This window comes from Aulonocara stuartgranti (assembly GCF_965226115.1).
Source record: "Aulonocara stuartgranti genome assembly, chromosome: 19".
NCBI lineage: Eukaryota > Metazoa > Chordata > Actinopteri > Cichliformes > Cichlidae > Aulonocara > Aulonocara stuartgranti.
The window spans coordinates 1,716,662-1,736,905 of NC_138955.1; the positions used below are offsets into that span (position 1 = coordinate 1,716,662).

The 20,244-nt window shown below is 40.8% G+C and overlaps 1 protein-coding gene and 1 long non-coding RNA gene across 6 annotated transcripts; both read left to right on the forward strand.

Annotated features, from left to right (window-relative positions):
- The first annotated feature begins 91 nt into the window (after positions 1–91).
- prox2 (prospero homeobox 2) lies at positions 92–12,894 on the forward strand. Of its 5 annotated transcripts, XM_082517031.1 has the most exons (8): positions 92–179; positions 1,268–1,300; positions 2,909–2,967; positions 3,858–4,017; positions 5,446–7,051; positions 8,799–8,909; positions 10,270–10,464; positions 12,144–12,894. In XM_082517031.1, the coding sequence occupies exons 5-8, from the start codon at positions 5,504–5,506 to the stop codon at positions 12,309–12,311; spliced, it is 2,022 nt and encodes a 673-aa protein (XP_082373157.1). In that variant the 5' UTR covers positions 92–179; positions 1,268–1,300; positions 2,909–2,967; positions 3,858–4,017; positions 5,446–5,503; the 3' UTR covers positions 12,312–12,894. The 5 variants fall into 5 exon arrangements, with proteins under 5 accessions (XP_082373157.1, XP_082373154.1, XP_082373156.1 ...); XM_082517028.1 differs by having other exon boundaries at positions 1,268–2,967; XM_082517030.1 differs by having other exon boundaries at positions 1,268–2,967; positions 3,919–4,017.
- A 4,698-nt stretch (positions 12,895–17,592) lies between these two features.
- LOC309695021 lies at positions 17,593–19,605 on the forward strand. Its single transcript, XR_014273020.1, has 3 exons — positions 17,593–18,145; positions 19,067–19,195; positions 19,282–19,605. It is a non-coding gene; the product is annotated as an uncharacterized lncRNA (long non-coding RNA).
- Positions 19,606–20,244: the final 639 nt, after the last annotated feature.

Genomic DNA, 20,244 nt, shown 5'->3' on the forward strand with positions numbered 1-20,244 from the left:
AGTACTATGGGATAAACCAACTGCTCCTACTGGAGGGGGAGTAGGGGAGTCCATACTGCCCCCCCGAGCCTTTACTCCCCCAACTGTGTACGCACAGTACACCCATGAATACACCCGCAGGCAGCCAACAAGTATCAACGTAAACGCGGAAATAGTAATATAGAACTGAATAAATTAAGGTAAGGTACAGATAATTTAGGGTTTCACCTGACAAAGCTTATCTTGGTGAGCTTTAAAAAAACGTAATGAGATAATTATTTTTTTGGTTAAATATTTAAATCTGTAGTTAACCTAAAATATTAAACTTTTTCACTGTTCTTCTCCTGTTTTCTTCTTTATCCTCAAGATTTTAACGACGTTTGGATTTAAAGACAAATGTGGTAATTTATTTAGTAAAAATAAAAAATTAAGAGGTTGAGGCTTATGTTCATTTATAAAGGCCTGCATCATGTTTGACATCTATTTGCCACAGTTTTAGTTTACTTGTAACAGATTCACCGTCGTTTTTGGCCCATTCTGTTTGAAAAAAGCTTTCAGTGGAGTTTCTTTTTTTTGGCATTACATGGGTGGCTAGTCAGTGATTAAACTCACAGTGACTGTAGTGTGACTTGCAGTAGTAACTGCATAAGAGTTTATGTGATACCAGGTTTTCAATAGTCTGATATCATGGCCAAAATAAGTTACAATAAGAATATTGATGCAGTATGTATAAAAATGGAAACAAACGAGAATTTAAAGCCCATCAGTCAAATTATTGACTATGATTATTTATTAATTTGACACCTAAAATGTGAGTATATGTACTTAAAGTGAGTGTATAACTATGTACACAATGTTATCATAAGATCAATATTTTATTTTTAACTGTCATGTTTACCATTAAACAGCAGTATAGCATAACTGCCTTCTCCAAATGACACATTAAAATAATATGTTAACCGTATATTAAAAATATACAGTTATGTAGTTATCAGATTACGGCAAACTCTGGGGTTGAATTTAGGTCCCCAGTGTCAGAGCTTTGCACTGTCAACTTTTTTTTATCTCTATCTGAACATTATTTCAAAGGATTTATGAAAGTATTTGCATTTTTCACTGCATTGTTTGACATGCAAACAGATATAACTGAAGAAAAAAAAGGAATCAAAATGACCTAATTTAATAAACATAATTGATTAAATTAGAATCAACATAATTGATTAAATTAGAATATAATTATTAAGTTGCATAAAATTTTCTTCACATAGAACTTATCTTATTCTTACAGATGATGATATATGTGAGGATGCTAGGTGAAAAGGTAAGTATCGTCAAGCTTGAAAATGCTTGTAATTTGCGATGCTTCACTGGCATATCTGAAGGTAGGTGGAAAGCAACATGGATAGACCCGTGTTTCCTTTATGTTGGCTAGATACTCTCTGTACCTTTTCTGAGATGATCAGCAGCTGTAGCAGAAGCCCATCAGGCTCAGTCGATTCAAAAAGACCCTAAACTTCACCTCCTGTAGCCAAAAACGTGGCGAGATTCTACTAAAGCCTCAAATTCAACACATTCAATATAATATCAATACAGAGTCTTTGCAGCAAACTAATTGTCAAAACCCTTAGATTTATTTCAGTGAAGGTAAGTAAACTCAATTACTGCAATGGACAAAACCATTGAAGTACTTTTTAATCTTCCAGCCTTCGTCTTCTAGTGCTCCTCACAACACTTCCTCTCTAGAGATTTCTTCTGAAATGAGACAGTTTTACATATCAGTGCATAATCAAAAAACATCTGGCCCTTATCAGGTCTCAAAATTAGGTAAACACAGCCTCAGATGAACAACAAAGCATTTCTTTTTAGACTGTGTTATTATTTATTTGACAAAAAATTCAGCTAAAATGCAAAAGTAGCATGTGAAAAGCTAAGTACATCCTTACTGCATGCATTCAGTTAGCATCTAGGTGTGACTAACCAAATGCAAAGGTTATGAGGTCATTTCCAAACAATCTGAAGTTCATCCATTCTGCAGTGAGAAAGAGTGTTTCCAAGTGGAAAACGCTGAAGATACCCACTTATCTTTCCCAAGGTTATTTTGTGCAAAGGTCAGAGAAACTGCAAATAACCCAAGAGCTACATTTCAGATACTACAGCCCTCAGTTAGCATGCTAAATGTTAAAATTAATGGCGTAAAAAACACTGAACAAGGCCTCTTTTCTTTAAAAAGAACATGACAGATTGTCTCAGGTTTCCAAAACTGCATTTGAACAAACCACAAGACGTAATAGAAAATGATTACCCATTATGTCTACCAAAGGGGTTCAACAAGTTTATGAATGATGGGATATAGTGATGTTTGATGCTTTCCTCTACGGCATAGTGTTACTAGATCTGACTGCTCTATAACTGCACTTTACCAAAACCTCTTCTTTTATATAGGTGCTCACACTTGCTGATGATCAATTAATCAAATGCATTTGATAAGCAGCACCGGCTGCTACTTACCCAGTTAATTCCTGTGGAAGCAATAAGGCTTTTCACACACTGCCTCTGTATTTTGCCTTAATTTGTGTCAGATAAATAATGACGTGGTCTAATATGTCATTTGTCATTGACCTGAGGTTGTACTTATCTGACGAGCACCAGATGTTTGTTTTTTTCATTATATCCTGATATCTTAGAGCTGAAAGAGGTTGTGCCTCCCTTGTACTATGCGCTGTGATCACATACAGTCTGTGTGCCATATCTTGACCGATCCTGTCAATGCAACACGAAAATAAGAAAATGAAGTAGTCTACTCAATTAACCAGCACTGATTCTTAAAACTTACCTTTAGGCCCTGTTACTTTCATAGCAGGAGTAAGCTGGCTTCTAATATTGCTCCGTGAGTGTGAAAGTTTCTCTGAGCAAATTCATTCCTTGACAGCTGGTAAAGAAATGTCCCTGCACAGTCATCATCCTCTGCTTTCTTCACAAGCTCATCGGGTAGGTGATCCACTTTAAAAAAAAAATAGAAAAATCAGACTACGTCTGGGTCTTTAAACTTGCCACAACCTGCACTGTAATTAAACATAAAGATGAAATAAAACATTTGGATGTAAAGGGTGGGGGTGTTGTGTAACCAGCTAAAGTGCTTTCACTGCACATCACTACTACTACTACTACTACTAATAATAATAATATTAATAACACAGATACCAAACAACAAACACTTTGATTTTAGAATGAAAAAAATCTGATATTTTTAGGGGAAAATGTATTTCATTTTTTATGAACGCTAACACTGGAGCAGTGTCTCATCATCATCTGCTAAGCTGTGATGCTCAGACCTGCCCTGCTATAGGTGTTGCAGAGTACTGTAAACAAAAGAAGTCCGTTCTGCTCGGCAAACTATACAATAACAACATTTCTATATTACCTAAAGTACTTTTTCTTCTCTTCTGTTTTGAATTATGTTCTGTAATGAAAAACGTTTTTAAATCAGTACAAAAAGGGCAAAAATGAAAGCATACTGACCTGTAATAGGCCAATAAAGGCCACTTATTCATACATCGAGCTTGTTTGGATATATGTCTGAACACTTTAAAGTTATGAATATAAGTGCAACACTATCACAGTTTGGCAAACAATATTGTGGCATAACACCACCTAAAAATATTCAAGTAGTGAAACAAAGTGAAAGACTGACTTCAAAAATATCAACATCTTAAATATGTGTGCACAAATCACACAAAAAGAACGATGTTTTACTCAGAGGGCATCGCTGCTGTTAAACTTGAAAATAAATGTTTCCTCAACGCCACGAAACAGTATTTTAAAAGCATAAGGAGAAGTGAAAACTACACAACATTACTGCTGTGGTTCCTCCTTTGCAGGGCCTTTTTTTTTGAGTGGGGTTGACTGGACTATCTTTGCTTTCATGTGGCCACGCCCCAGCTCAGTTTCCTTCTCATCGCATCGACTCTCCTGCACTCTCCTATCCAACTCACAGTCTGCGCAGGCCAGCAGCTCGACACCAGCGACGCAGCGCAACAGGTAAGGTCCCATCACCGCCGCTCACTCCGTCTGCGAACCGTGGTTTAGCTGCACTACCCTACAAGTGTGAAAACGCATGCCTGCAGCTCACTTTTCTTCAAGTTTAGTGGGGTTTTTAAAAAAAATAATTTAATAAGCTTAATAATAGTCACTCTTTCACACACATTACAGCTAATAAATGCGTGTTTTATGGTTTTAATATTGAAGGTCTTGATCGACTAATTGAGTGTTTATTTATTGTCTAGAGAATGTTTCACGAGTGTTTTCTTGTGGGTGTTATGTTTATTAAAAAGGCTATAGACAACCCGTCAGTACTCTAATCTGTTATAGATTTATCTAAATGAATTTGAAATTTTAAAATGAATCTAAACTGCAAGTGCATGCTCCTTTTTTACGCAGTGCGCATTAGCGAAATTACAATTTGCCCAGCAAGCAGTTGGACTGCAGCTACATTATATTGCAGAAGCTGTAAAAAATTGTTGCGAGTAAAGGAAATACAGAAATGACTCCTAAGATTTTTTTAGTGTAATTTTTATTTTTATTTATTCATTTATGTATTTATTTAATTTGCCACACTGTAGTGAACACATATAAAAACCAAGAAACAGACACAGGTGGGACTTCCTGACTTGAACATTTAAAGTTCAACCTGCTCTCCTTGAAACCATCAATTTGGTTTTTATCCCTATTCACATTTTTTTAAATTGATTTGATTAATTTGTGTATTTTATGACAAAACGTGGCTAAAGCCAGTCTCCACCCCATGAGCTTTTTTGTTTTCACCGGCACTGATGATCTTTGTTATTACTTAGAGTGAAATCAGAAGGAGAAAGACATTTTCAGAGTAGTTTCTCTTGTGAATAATGTATAGACAGAGCTCTTTCTTTTGCATAGCGCTTTGCTCTCATGACCTGAATGTAACCTTTCATGATTTTATCACAATTTTTTTTAACCTTTGTGTCAACCATTATTACAATCCAAAGCTGAAAGGATATAAAAGAATATGCTCCTTTATATAAGCTCAGCATTTATGGGTGTTGTTGTTGTGGTTGTTTTTTCCTTAACTGAAACTTGTTTTTCCGTTGGTGTGATAGTGATGTAGTTGCTTTCACAATCACAATTATAATATCAAGTTTTAGACCGAATTAAAGCATTACATGTTTTGTACCTTTTCATTTATCTGCTTTCTTCACACATTTACATATTCTATTGAAAACATAAATAGATAATAGATAGATAGTCATAATTCCACAGCATTACTAGGCATGTTTAATTTCCCAGTGTCCAGAAAATAACATTTAAAAGTATTAGGTAAGTATTTTTATAAACACATAGGCTAATATAAAAAAGGTCACCCGCAGGATTTAACGACAGTAAAGAGGTGTTGTTATTATTTATAATTTATTGTCTGAATTTCTCTCTTTTCAGATTCTTGTGTATTACGTATCTTATTCATCAGTGTGTACTGTAAAGCCCAATAGAGACCATGAACCTCAGTCTTCCTGACCAAAGCATGCACAGCTCGAGCGAAGGCTGCATAGAGGACGACAAAGCTGATGTCATGCTGCCGTGCTTCCACCGAAACATGTACGATGAGCCTCTGGCCTCGTACTCAAACGGATCCATCATTTCCCAACTCCTCCGTAAGACAATCCACAGCAAGAGGGCACTAGATGAAAGCCCTTTCTACCTCTCCAGCTCTGCTGTCGCTGACTGCAGCCAGGAGGACCAGAGCAGTGTCTCCTCAAAGGACAGCACTGTCGAAGCTGCATCGCCCAGTGGTCACGCCCCTACAGGAGCCAGCCCAGAGGGAGAGCATGCAATGTCCGATCATCTGCAGGCCAAGAGGGCCAGAGTGGAGAACATTATCAGAGTCATGGTTGGCTCTCCCAACAGCAGGCAGCATGGAGACAGTGAGAGGTCTGAAAATGAGGCGAGAGACACCAGAGAGGCCAGAGAAGCTTACAGGGAGAACAAACGCAAGCAGAGGCTGCCTCAGCATCAGGAACACAGCGCCTCAGCGCAGGTGAGCAGAAAGCCTGGAAGCAGCAGCAGTGATAACTGCAACACCAAGGATGAGGAGTGCCACAAGCTGAAAGAACAGCTCCACAGCATGCAGCGTCTCCTGCGCCACCTCCAGGAAAAGTTTCTTCAAGTTTACCACCAGGAAGAAGCCGAATATGACAGAGATGAGACCGAAGTTGGTGTTGAGCGTGACATCCTGGAAGAAAGCACAGAGTCACATTACATAAGCGCTGAAGATGACTTTGAGAGGAAAAATAACAGGGTGGCTGCAGAGTGTAAGGACCGTATTAAAGTAGCCGATTATCTGGTACAGCAAAGAGAAAGTCAGAACCTACAGGAAACACTGAAGCAGGAGCTCACCAGAGCTGTTAATGATTGTGTCGACCGGGTGTTCAAGAACGTGTCCTCCAAAGGGCTCGACCTGTCCCCTAAGCAGCGCATTTGCTCGTCACCAGAGATGCAAATTAGCACAGGTGCAGAGAGGAAGAGCCAGCAAGCCAGCTCTGCCCTCGACCACTCCCAGGCGGAGGGAGTCGGGATAAAATCCCGGTCGTTAGAATACTACGAAAGCTCTGAGGCTCACAGCCCACAGGACCAGACCGAGGCGCTGTCACTGGTGGTACGGAAGCCTGCGGTGCCGCCTATGAGCTCCGTCACCCCTACAGTGAAGAGACCCTACCCTGTGCACCAGGCACCCTTTCAATTCAGCTACAGTACCCCTCTGCACGACAGCCACATCCTCGAGCATCTTCTCAAATATGGGCCGCATTCCAACTTCGGGGGTCTCCCCTGCCTGCCCCCGTCTATGGACAGAACCTCCCCAGACTCAGTCGACCTGCCTTGGGAGACCATTGCTATGAGATCCAAGGTCACATCCAGCCACCTCGGCCATCACGCTCGTCCCTCCTCTCTTGGGGGGGTGACGGTCGACAACCTGTGTCTCCCTCACGTCAAGATCGAGTGTGGTGAACTGCAGGGCATGGCCGACAGAAACCCGTATATGTCTCTAAACATATCCTTTCACTCGCTAACAGCTGAGTCAGAATGGCATCTGTATCTATAAACATAATCACCTTTATGATGTTCATTTTTAACATCTAGCAATATCAAATGTATTAATTTAAGACTTCCTCTTTATCTTTTCTTTTTTCTGCACAAACAAAATTTGAAGCGAAAACCTGACTCTCGCAGCGCAGATTATGTTTGATCATTTCATATATATAGACCATATTTACCTTCTCTTTTATACAAACCCCACATATTTCAGCTTCTCCATTTGAACAATGCTCGGTTGAGGCTCATTGCAGCATGAGCAGTTCCAGTAACAAACTTCAAGGAGAATTTTTTCTTTGATCTCACTAACCCCATAGAAAATTATAGCATCTTCTTTAATCTGAGCAGAGTAATGACTTTAAGTCTAGAAAAAGACAAATAAAAAGGAATACAAGGCTTTGATAAGAATTGCCAGGAACAAAAGCCAATTTTTCAAAGGCAGAGAAAGCATCGGTTTCTGTTTCAGGAAGCGTGGTTTTTTCAGACTTGAAAAGGTGCAGGATCTATTTCTCCATCATCAGAGTGATAGGGGTGCATCTAAAAGGTCACATCTGAGTGCTGGTGGAAACCACAAGTGCTTCCAAACCATAACACTTGAGCTCTTGTCTTGAGCATTTGTTGTTGGATACCTTTGTCAGAACGTACATGATTGAAATTGAGTGTAAGATAACAGTATTTGTACCTCACAGGAACTCAAAGAAAATCAAGTTTTGGGTTTTTTTCTTATGGGAAGAAGAAAAATGGGTATTGTTTGAAAACTATATGCATTTTTCAGGTCATCAGCATGCACGATTGATGCTATTAAAATAATGTGTATATTCATTTTTCTTTTCCTTAGACGAAAGAAATTTAATTTTGTGCTGCTCATTAACAAGTAAATAATCCTAAAAAAAAACAAACGAAAATCCCACAAGTGTTGTGATTGTCTTGTCGGGGCATTAGAGATGAATACTGTGTGGATCCTGTCAGGAGTTGCTTTATCTTTACAGTGTAAAGAGCTCTGCTTCTCTTTGAACAATACCACATAAATCTTTTATCAAACTTTCATATTTCAAAGGTAGGATTCCCTAATAAATGTGTAGTGCGGTGACCTGATAAGGAAATATTATGACCGAAGGCGAAATGGTGGACTACAGAGGAAATGATCCAGAGCACCTTTATTGCCATGGGAGGGGGGCGAAAACCTAGAAAGAAAATTTCAATTATTAATTATGAATGTGTTAATTACAGGAAATGTTGTTACATGTTAAACTGTTTACTCCTTTACGGCATTAAATTATTGTATTTTATTATTTTAAGCTGTTTAAAATCTTTTTTTTTTCATTTTTGCGGCTTTTCATGGGGTAAAAAAAAAGAAAAAACAACACGCAGCAGCATAAGCCGCCTTTAAATCGACTCAATTATATCAGAAAATCGTCTCCCTTTTTTCAAAACATTTCACAACAAGCTGTCTTAACTGCCAGGCATGAAGTGCTTCACTCTCTAATTAAAAATCCCTAATCTAATTCGTAATTCTGTTTTGCCAATAAGCACATGTTAGGGTCATTATTGACTCGCTAGTTAATGCCAAGCTGTTCTTTAGTGAAATTCAATTTAGCTGAAGATTGAGGCAACACAATACTCTGGTCTCCTATCACTTTGCATGGGACTGTATGCTGTGCTGTATAGTTCTCAGTTGGGTTTTTTTCCTTAACATTAACGTGAACATCCAGGAGGGCCTCACCCCGAGTCATCTGAAGAAGGCAAAGCTCATGTTCTTCTACACCCGCTACCCCAGCTCCAACGTGCTGAAAACCTTCTTCCCTGATGTCAAGGTAATTTTTCTTATATGTACACGTACACAAATATCTTAACATGTCGAACAGTTTATGGAAGGTTTGCCCTGTGTTTAACTTCCTGGTATCTACTTGTCAGTGTGTGTTTGGGGCAGAAACAATCAGCAGTGTGTTGGAGGAGAGAAACAAAAACGCAGAGGGCTTAAAAAACAAAGGCACTGAGCTGCTAGTATGTCCTGGGGGCAGAGGGAGATACGGGGGTATTCTCTCTTTAAAAAAAGCCACTCCAGTCAGCAAATGGACTGACAAAGGACTCTGTAGGCAAGGCATTGCTATTGAGTGTCAACAGAGAGTTGGTATTAAGAGACTTATGCGGTAGCAACCAGGCTGTGGTGAGCTCGTCCTAAACACAACATCCTGTGTGCTCTGGCTTCAGTCTCATGTCATCTTTTTGTTCTTTCTCTTGTTTCCTTCTTTGTGTTAGCATTTTTAATTTAGCCTCTACGCTCCTCTTCTTCCATCTTTTTACCTCACAAACTAATACTCACTGCCTTTCCTTGCTTCCTCTCAACTTTCTCTCCCATCTCCTCTCCTATTTTGTCTCCTGGATCTGTGAGCCAGTGCGGGCCCCATGCCTCTCTATCTGCTCTGACCCCTGGGGTCAGGGGGGAGGATGCTGTCGCTGCAGCCCTGCAAACGTCTCCTCCTTGCTTACAATCCTGTGGTGGGAAGTGGCACTGAACAAAAGAGCGCCTAATCCCAATGTCTGATTCCATCCTATCAGCCCGAGTCAATGAGAGGGAAGCTTCCTTCTGCTCTTATGCCGCCGCTTTCTCACCCACCACACCAGAGAGAAGAAGCGTCTTTGATGCCTGCCCAGCCCTTAGGCATTTTTTTTCTGTCTTTCTGGATGACAAGATAGAAAAACAAGACTAATGTCAAGACTGAGTTTAGAAACACAGAGCCCCGACAGATGTTTTTTCATCCCGGACATCGGTGGGAAAAGATTGGAGCAATTAATGTTCTGTCTAGTGATAGACCATTAGGTGACATTTTGCCCTACAGGTACTAAATTAATTTTTTTAGTCAATAATGGAAATGGCTGCTAATGCCAAAACACCAGACCTTTTTAATTAAAAAGCATCAAGATTCGTTATTGAGTTCTGTAATTGAATTCTGAAATAATATATTCCATTTCAAGAAATCTGCATTTATTTGTCTGCTCAAGCAAGGAGGACAAAGGTCAGAGTTAGCAACAAAACAGCCACTTTCCCCTGAGCTACTCTCATTGGCTGGAGCATTTCTTCTCAGCTTGCAGCTTCAGTCGCAGGGCAGTCTCTTGCTGTGAACTTGGTCTAATTTACATTATGTCAAACAAGTCTTTTCTCTCCACCTCCAGTTTAATCGCTGCATCACCTCTCAGCTGATCAAGTGGTTCAGTAACTTCAGGGAGTTCTACTACATCCAGATGGAGAAGTTTGCCCGCCAGGCCATCGTTGACGGCGTCACCGACATCAAAGACATCTCAGTTAGCAGGGACTCGGAGCTCTTCCGGGCACTGAACATGCACTACAATAAAGCCAACGACTTTCACGTAAGTGTCACCTGTTAGTCACCGACCTTTTGTTTTCCAGTTTGCATTGTTTGACAAATCTTGCTGATGCTTTCGCTGAGGAGGTATTTTAGTCAAAAGAAGCAGCGCTCTCGTCCTGTGAACGCGCACGTCTGTGTTATTGTTTACAGTCCCAGCTTTCTGCTCATCCTGACTAAAATGCAATCAGAGGATTGAAAGTAAAACTGTGTCAGCAGTGTTTCCGAAACTTCTATTATAAGGGGTTCCAAAACATTGTAGGAGCGCAGATGCTAGGCTTAAAACAAAAACGTATTAGTGTTGACAGTCTAACAAACTGTTCAGGTTATCGCTTACTGGGATGCTGGAATAGGCATTTTCTTGATGTTGCGCAGTTGTTTCCAGAAACTCCAAGAGGATATCGTACAAGGCCAAGAAACACTTGAAATGACTTCTTCTGAACTTCTTCTGTGACGAATGTATCTACCTAACCTCATTTGTGATTTTAGAGGTATTAGCTGATTTTTATTTTACTTTTCGTCAAGCTAGACGTTCCCCTTGTTTACAGAGTAGGCTGAGATAACTAGTTGCTGCTTGTAGCCTTGTTATTGTAATTACAGATGTAAGGGTAATACAAATCTCACCAAACTCATCACTAAAATGTGTATTTCCCAGTATGTCAAGCAATTCATTTGCCAGGGCTGACTCATTGTTTACCAACTATTATTAGTAACCATGTCGGACCTCCAACATGTGGCTGCAGTCATGTATGTCTGTGTGCTGACCTGTGTGTCACACTGCACCTGTGGCTGGCCAGCCTTTACAGCCATTATCTAAACTCCAGAGTGATGCTTTATCAAACTGTGGGAAGAGGAAGCCGCAAAATCCCACTAAAACAACTTGGGATTAGAGGACCAGTACGCCTGAGCGAGACAGAGATTGCTACTGATGCGGAATGCTGAGAAAGACGCTGTGGATTCCGAGGGAGAAGGCCGGTTGGTGGGAAAGGGATGAGACCGTTTTCTTTACCTTGGGACCAAGACATTCCTTTCCCAGGGATGCTTTTGTGTCAGGAGATGAGGGGAAAGAAAAATAACTTATGCCAACAACTGTTGTGCTAACCGGCCAATGGATGGGAAACAAGTGCTGCACTGCTGGATAGTTTTCCTCCCAGTATCACTTGCATCCAGCCTTTATTTGTTGGTGTGTTTTTGTGGATCCTATCAGTCCCATATTCTTGCCCCCAGCAATAACCATTCCAAATCTTTACTTATCCACAATTATCTTTATTCGTCTGAAGGTTTATACGAGCGAATTTCAGCTTCTTGCTATATTCCTATTGAAATTCATACTAATGCTTTATTTAGGTGAGCTGAGAAGAATCCCTGGGAAGAAGGCTTACCTATAATTAGTTAAGGTTCAAGAAAACACAAAAAGCTAATCAAAGAGGCCCCTAATTTAAAGTTAATTATTGAAGCATTACATTTATTGTATTTTGTGCAGAGAACAAAGAGTAGAGCTGCCTCTCATCAGTTTGAGTGTTTGAAGAGTTTGCACCGCAGTTCTTCATGCTATGTTTTTGACTTTGAGAAATCTGAAGGCAGGCGCTTTGGCACATTTGCAACACAGCTTTACACAAAGAGCATTTCTCCACTAAGTATGATTTTAACTAGACTTACTTTCACTTCCTTTTGCTCTTCCAGGTCCCTGATAGGTTTCTGGAGGTTGCTGAGATTACCTTGCACGAGTTTTACAACGCCATTTCCGCAACTAAAGATTCAGACCCGTCATGGAAAAAAGCCATATACAAGGTAATCTGTAAACTGGACAGCGACGTCCCGGAGGAGTTCAAGACGTCTTCCTACTTATAGGCTGAAGTAGCGAAATGTACAGGTGAAGGAATGGGTGATTTTTGAAATTAGTCACTTGGCAGTATTATATCATAATTTATTGTAGTGTATCTTAGTGAAGTGAACTGTAGATGAAATTTGTACCCCCACCCCGACACACGCACACACAATTTTAAGAGTTACGAATCTGTTGTCTGAAAACAACACACAGCAATGCTCTTGTGGATTTTTGTAGTGTTCACTTATATATTCTGCCTCGACACATTTAGAGAGCTTTTTGAGTTTGTAGGTGTATATAAAGTTTTACAGATGTGTATTCATTCATAGCGTAGCCTGAGCCTCTTGGAACTCATTCGATATGCTGGTATTAGTTTAGTTTTAATTCCATTTTTCTGCTTTTGTTTTGTTGTTGCTCTGCGTGTCTTGTAACTGTATATTTACTTACTCTGTGTTTCAGATTGTATGCTGTAAACTACTACCTTGACAGAAAGCATGTGAAAATAATGTGTGTGTTTTTTTATTACCACGTGTAAAGGTATGATTCTTATGTAAAGAACAATCATTTTCTGATGTTTCAGTCACAGACATTGTATTGGATGATGATGAAAATTAAAGATGCACTAAATTATAATATAAACTAGTGTGTTGTGGTTTTTTTAATTTACAGTTTCCACTATATTGAGCATATTTTCATGATTTGAAGACACAAGAAGCAGCAGGTACACACTTTATTTGGGGTTGTAAATGTTTAACCCTCCTGTGAAAGCAGTATTGCCCAGTACTGAGCCCCTAAGGTGCCTCTAATCCACGTCCAACAGCCAGCTGTTAAATGCCCCACCAAACTATGCTGTTCACATTGTTCACCAGAGCCAATTCAAGTCAACTTTCTAAGGCCTGCATTCATTGTGCGGATGCGGACAACTGCCATGTCTTAAAAACAGCCACAATGCATTCCCTCCTAATGACTAATGCCCGAGGTGACCTCATATCGCAGTTGTGCCACCAAAGCAAAATTCCACAAACCCGTTGACTCTTTCTTCCAGGCATCCACTCAGACCACGCTGATCGCAAACACCACGCGCACGCACGCAGGTTGGTGATGTCACAGAAATCACAGATTGGCTACTCTCGATGCCCCGGGCTTAATATAAACACACAGCGGGGAAATAAATGCCAAATTTGCCACCTCCTTTTTGTGTCGCTTTTAACTCATTCACTGCCATTGACGTCTATAGCCGTCAATGGCAGTGAATGAGTCAATGGGTTTAACTCATTCACTGCCAATGGCTGGCAGTGAATGAGTTAATAGACAATTTTTATAATATTATTCAATATTTGCAGGTAATTACATTAGTAAAACTCTAGGAACAAGGCTGCAAAATGCATTTAAGTTTTAAAAATTTCAAAAAGAAAGGTGGACCGCAGCGTGCACAACAGCTCGAAAGTGCAGGCTGAGTGTTTCTCTCCACTGCGTGAGATTCAAATGTCAGTGCCCAAAACCAAACATTTAATTGGAAAACCTGTTAGGCACCCAAGCACCAATTACATCAGAAATGATAACATTAAGGAAATTAAAACATTAGTTGGATTGGTTGATGACAAAGACTGGAGACAATAAACCTCACTAATCTTTTAATAGACATTTCTTTTCAATTAGATCAGTCTTCTTCAGCAAATTGATTTACATTCTCAACTCAATTAAAATGCCTCCGACTGGACCAAAGTGCTTTGCTCAAATTAATTTATTGTGTGACATTTTCTGAACAAGACTTGGTAACCTCTGAAATAATGAAAGAAAACAAAGAAAATACCTTCAGTTGTTTAACTGCCTCCGGCTCACGAGGCCTCAACTTAAACGGCGCGATATGAAATTATGTTCTGTATTAGAGAATCTCAGATAAAACGCCGCGCTGTGTAATGAAGATGAAATGGAAAGTAAAAGGCACGGGGACGTGATAAAATGAAAAGAAAAACACTGGCTAAGCAGATGCTTTTTGTTTGGATTAAACCTCGTGGAAATTCTCGACAATGTGATTTTTGTTTTCAGTACAAAGAAAAATCAGAGCCAATCGCTCAGTTCCTAGAAATAGAGCAATGTATTTACAGAAGGGTAACAGCATCATCTAGTGATTGTCTGCTGTATCGCACATACATCTCAGCTTTGACCCAAACTTGACTGATTCAACTCCGACGGAGTAAGTTGAATACTTTTAAGTGTATATTGTATGCAAATATGTTTTCACATTTCAACCAATTGCTACAATTCTTTATAAATTTAAGTTTCTGCATATATAATGTTTAATTCTATTAAATATCGAGCATCAGACTGCGTCATGCACACTATTCTCCACACAGGGGTGCACTTGTCACTGTGTAGAATCTGAGAGGATGCCAAGAGAATTAGGACAGCAAACACTGCAAACTGACCCTATGAAGTACTGAATGAAATGTTTTGCCATAACAGATTTTTCATTTGCAAAATGTGCGTCTGGATGCTGGAGAAGCATGGATGATTTTGCACTGTCAGTGTGTGCGTTGTAAAATAAAAAAAAAAAAAAAAAAAAAAAAAAGATCTGGTCTCCTTAGCGGGGTCCTGGAAAGACAAAGGCAGGATCAAAGACCCCTGAGCTAGAAACAATAGGAGCCGTGGGACTCGGGGCACTGGGAGAGTCCCTCTGTTTAATCTCCTGCTCGTGGATAGGAGCTTTTTGGCAGGCTCGCACAGGGAGGGCCCTCGGAGCAAAAGGGAGTGTAACTTGAGAATGGAAGCCGCTGACTTTAGGCTGCCCTTCAGACAACCACTTCTTGGTGTAGTTTGGTGCGATCACCAGTAAATCTTTATTAATTTTAATTGGAGCCCCCATTTAAAAGAGCAATTAAAGCGGATTAATCGAGCCCATCCCGTATAATGTCTTCTGTTAATTAGTTTGTCAGCACTGTTTTAATATCGCTTAATGACTTCATATTTCAGGGATGACATTAAAGGGATGCTGAAGGAAAAGAAATGGCCTTATCACAATGCACTGCTTTAATGGGAGATGTCCCCCCGCCAGCGGGCAAGGTCAGGCCCGGGGCCCGCTGGGGCGAAAGAGGCTTCAGGGTCCCACCAAGACAGCCACCTCCAGGGATCCACTGCCTCACACACAGTGCCTACCACACAGCAAGTGTCGTACACATAATCTTTCTCATACACTCATACAGACAGCTGTGGAAAAGAGGAGACCGGTGGCTGTTTGCCACATTTTTTAAATTCCAAACTATACATCGAATTAGTTTAGACTGTAATTTTCTTCCTAACATCATAGATTTTAAGTAGCTGGCAATAAAAAGAGAAAGGGAAGAGACAATGGCGTTGATGATATAACCAGAAGTCAAGACTCCCAAAATGTTTACTTTTGAATACACTGCACTCCAGGTGACAGAGACAACCAGGCTGCATCTTCCCATTCAAATCATCAGAGCTCCTTTATCTCCAATCCAACACCGACCGATGTGTGTAGCTATACAGCTCACAAAGTGGGTATTTTTTTAGCGGAAAAAGATGTAAAAACCTGAGCTAGGTAGGGACCGAGGAAGCAACAACCATACAAAGAGCAAGCAAAAAAACACATCTAATATAAAAAGTCTTTAAAGTACGTTGGTCATTTTAGTGCTGTTGTTTAATAACATGTAAACCATATTCCTTTGCAAAGTGGCAGATGTTCAACAGGAGCATTAAGAATCTGATCATGGTTTTATAGTCCTAGTTCTCTTTGTGATTACTGTACCCCTGCCTTACATAGTTCCTGTACATTACCCTGTAATGCCTCCTTCACAATGACACCAAGCCAAAGGTGGCCAGGCAGCAAGAGGTTTATAAAAAAAATCAACAGCACATCTTCCTTATTGCAGCAATGGCTGCTGCGCATCCCCGCTAATTTGAGTGTTCCCTCGCACCTCCACTCTCCTCAGCAGATTCATAAATCTCATTCCCATTATCCCGCTAATTAGCCGGGATTACAGGAGCATGTAATGCCCCCGCTTCCCAATAGATTGATTGGAGGACGGTCTCTTTGTTTTGAAATCACTTCCTGATTGATGTACAGAGCCCTAGTTTGCAATTGTAATGGCCCAGATGTTAACAATCAAATGTGTTTCCACTCCAGGAAGTAACAGTCTGTCATGGAAGAGGAGCCAGTCGAGCGTGTAACGACACATCACAGGAGTGTGGGGATGGAGGGCCTGCAGAGGAGGGGATGGAGGCATGAAGAGGGGGGTAGGTAGTGGAGCCCTGGCTTAAATTGCTGCTGAGAGAGGGCATAATGATGCCCATGCTACCATCTGAAATGAAAGTTCTGTGTTTTTGCTGTCTCTCTGAATAGAGTATTGGATATACTGGCCTTTACATTGTGCGCTAATATTGCTGTCTATCTAATCTGCTCATCCTGCCATGCCTGATCATTTTAACTGAATTTTTAGACTTTGATATAACAAGGTTTTTGTTTACAAGAGATACCGAAGCCGTTCCTAAAACTCCATCGCAGCATCACCGCTGAAGATGTTATCAGTGCAGGACTCCAGTCTTCACTCCGTCACGCTGATCCACTTTCAGACAGTAGAGGGCACTATTGTCTAACCCAACCGAATCCTCTGCTTTTCCTCATTCCCTTTTTCTTACCCTTCACCAATAAATCACTTTCCCAGATAGTTAATGGATATAGAAGCAGATCATGAGTGAGCTATCTGTGGGGCGATAATTTAAGTGAAGATCCCCACACTGATTGCAGTGAAAGGTTATTTATTTCAACAATAATGCAGGACACAAAGGGGGGAATCTGGGCAAGATTACCAGCTAGGGTATGCTAGAGTGCTCATCTTCAATGGAGCAGCATGTAAATTGGGTTCACTTTCCCCAATGAAAATACAGACTGCAGTTTATTTCAACTTTATGCACATGGAAGGCTGTGCTTCCCTCTCAAGGGTGGCTGGGGACTTGGAGATGGCTGAGCATATTAGGGGAGGGTGGGTTTAGACCTTGAAAAATGCCCTTTTTGTCCCTGAGTCTCTGGAAGGCTAAACTACTGAGGTATGGTCCCCCATCCACCAGTTCACTCTCTTCTAATTAAAAAGCATGATGACAATAAGGAATGGTCTAAAGCACGGTGGCCTGAATAACAGACAGCATAAGCTCGGACTCCTAAATAGGACTGAGGTAAACTGTGTGTGTGTGTGTGTGTGTGTGTGTGTGTATGTGTTTTACTGCGCTTGTCTGTGACTGTGTGTTTGTGTATTGTGTACATATTGATGCTGGGCACTAGGGCTGCCACGATTTGTCGACTAGTCACGATTACGTCGACTATCAAAATCGTCGACGACTGATTTAATAGTCGACGCGTCGTTTGAAACTTTGTACGATCACAAAAGACGCAGGAATAAGTGGCAGGATTTAAGAGTGTAATAACGGACTGAAACAGAAGATGGCAGCACTGCATGTACAAGGATGTCAGCTACCGTTAAACCCCGAAGAAGAAGAAGAAGAAGAAGAAGAAGCAGCTGTGTCCCAGAATTCATAGCGCGGCCCAGCGCAGTTTCCAACAATGGCGGCAGCTAGTTAGTTTTAATGTTACTCTTATTATTCTTTCTGGGTCACAAAATAAACGTTTAACATATTTTCAGGCGAGAATGTAGCTGTGTAAACCTCAAATATCTGCTCAGTTTATCAGGACACCACATATTTTCAAAAGCGCTCCGACGTTTTCGGAGACATCTGTTACCCACTAGCTTGATAGCTAGCCGGAGCTAGGTCACTAGCGCCGTGAGAACACCGGACTCCCCGCAAATCGTTTTCAAACCCACTGCCGTCTTTCGCTACTCAGGTTAAATATATATGAGTCACTTAGATAACTTAAAATGTTATTGTTTGGCTTTTTTTTTTTAGTATTTTATTTGTTCCTGAGTAAATCAGTTTGTCTGAGATTAAAGTTATAGTTTTTACACAGCTGAATAAACGTCAAGCAGACAGCTGATTATCAGAAGTGTGAGATGCTCCAGAATATACTCCAGTGTCCTGTTATATTTTAGATAGCAAGGAGTTTATTAAACTTCACCGAAACAATCTGCAAATTTCATTAAAATTTAATAAACTATCATCTTGTCTTTATTTTTAGTTAGCACAGACCTTAAACACTTAAAGCTGTAAGCTAATGGATGATGATCTGATTAGTCGACTAATCGCAAAAATAATCGGTGACTAGTCGACTATCAAAATAATCGTTTGTGGCAGCCCTACTGGGCACTATTGATTGACTTTGTTGGTGGAAAAACTGCATGGGCACAAAAGCCAGCTTGGCACAGATACTCCAATTCTCTCCTTGTGCAGAAAAACGCATGATTAAGGCCCAAGTGACATGTCTAAAAAGTCCTGGAGAGAGAAGAGGAACTTGCTCCATATGCTGCCCCACATCCAGAAAGTATGGCACTATGTGGTTCTGCATCACATCCAGCAGCCTCTAATCACTAGGGTCTATAAACAAATGCCACAGCAGAGTAGAGCGACTTAAAAGCTGCAGTGTACACTGCTTTGAGCAGTTCAATATACAATATACACTTTTACATGTCTATCATTGCTCCAGGCTTTCAACTATGTTGTCACCCATGATATGCATCAGACATGGATCCAATGCTGTGTGAGATATAACCATTGGGTAAAGGATGGGAGCCCTTGAGCTTCATGATAAGCACTGTCACAGAGACATAACATATGTATCTATGCTATGCTTTGCTTAACGCCCCAGCAGGCTTTGGCTGGCTTCACCTGGGGTGGCAGGTGAATTCCCCTTTTGAGTACCAATCCCCACGGGAGAAGGGATCAAAGCATGGTGTCTGAAGTAATGCAGGGAATAAGCGGGCACGAATAGCCAAAACAGGTACATCTCTAGGACTCCGAAGTCTCCAGGGGGGGGATCTCAAACCGCAGATGGACTTACTGATCATCTGACTCCTTCCTCCTCAGGGTGATGGAAACTAAGCAGCCGTTAGAATGCAGCCTTCTCTCCAGATGGGTGGATCACAGGTCAAATCGTCCCAGACAACTGACTGGGGACATTTGGGTGGCTGGTCCCAGGGGGACAGCACGGGACAAGAGGGAACCTGCCTGAGACTGGCAGCTGCAGCACTCCCTCCTGGCCTAACACACCCGAGGGTGTACCTGCTGCTCGACTTGTGCCCCAGTGGCATGTGACAAATGGTGACATGCTTCCGCTCCCTGCTTTGTTAGATCGGTGGCCCTGATTGAAAGCAAAGCAGCAGGCACCTCTCACACCCATATGTCTGCAGAGGATCGGAGAGAAAGGAACGCAAGAGGGGGCAGACTCATCTTCAGCTTTAGCGAAAGGCTCAGACAAATGAAAATAAAGTGATATCATTCCAGTGCATAAACGTATGCAATTTTCTGCAATAATGGGGTAGTGAAGATGAGCATATGCACTGCCATCTTTTTATTTACATATGGATGAGTCCACTTTTGTTTTCACGCACACTACTCTCTTCATTAAAATGTGCAGCTCAAGTCATTCAAAGAGGGATCATATTTCACAGAGGAATGAGGAGAGTTCCAAAGGATTTTGAAGAAATAAAACAAGAAAGGAGACAACTGAGCCAGGCCTTCCACTGAAGTTCAGGCAGCCTTTATTAAAAGTGCAGCATGATTGATAACCTGTCAGTCATTGGAATAATCACCACCAATCCCAACTCTCGCAGCCAGCTCAGCTTCCCGCCCTCATCCTTTATGCCCCTATCACCCCGAACACATCCACTTGCCATTGAAAACCTGTAATTGAATGAGTTTTTGTCATTATTGTGATTAATCATATTAATTTGAACTAATTAAGAGATGGTTCGAAGTTATGACAATTAGATTAATGAAATTAGTTTTAACTTTTTTTTCACCCAACCCAATAAAAAAGGGAAAATCAGA

What these genes read in the sequence shown, in the direction of transcription:
- prox2 (XM_082517028.1), top strand. Translation starts at nt 5,504, where the DNA reads ATGAACCTCAGTCTTCCTGACCAAAGCATGCACAGCTCGAGCGAAGGC. An exon ending in GAAACCCGTATATGTCTCTA is followed by an intron (nt 7,052 to 8,798) that starts AACATATCCTTT and finishes AACATTAACGTG; the next exon opens with AACATCCAGGAGGGCCTCAC. An exon ending in CCTTCTTCCCTGATGTCAAG is followed by an intron (nt 8,910 to 10,269) that starts GTAATTTTTCTT and finishes CTCCACCTCCAG; the next exon opens with TTTAATCGCTGCATCACCTC.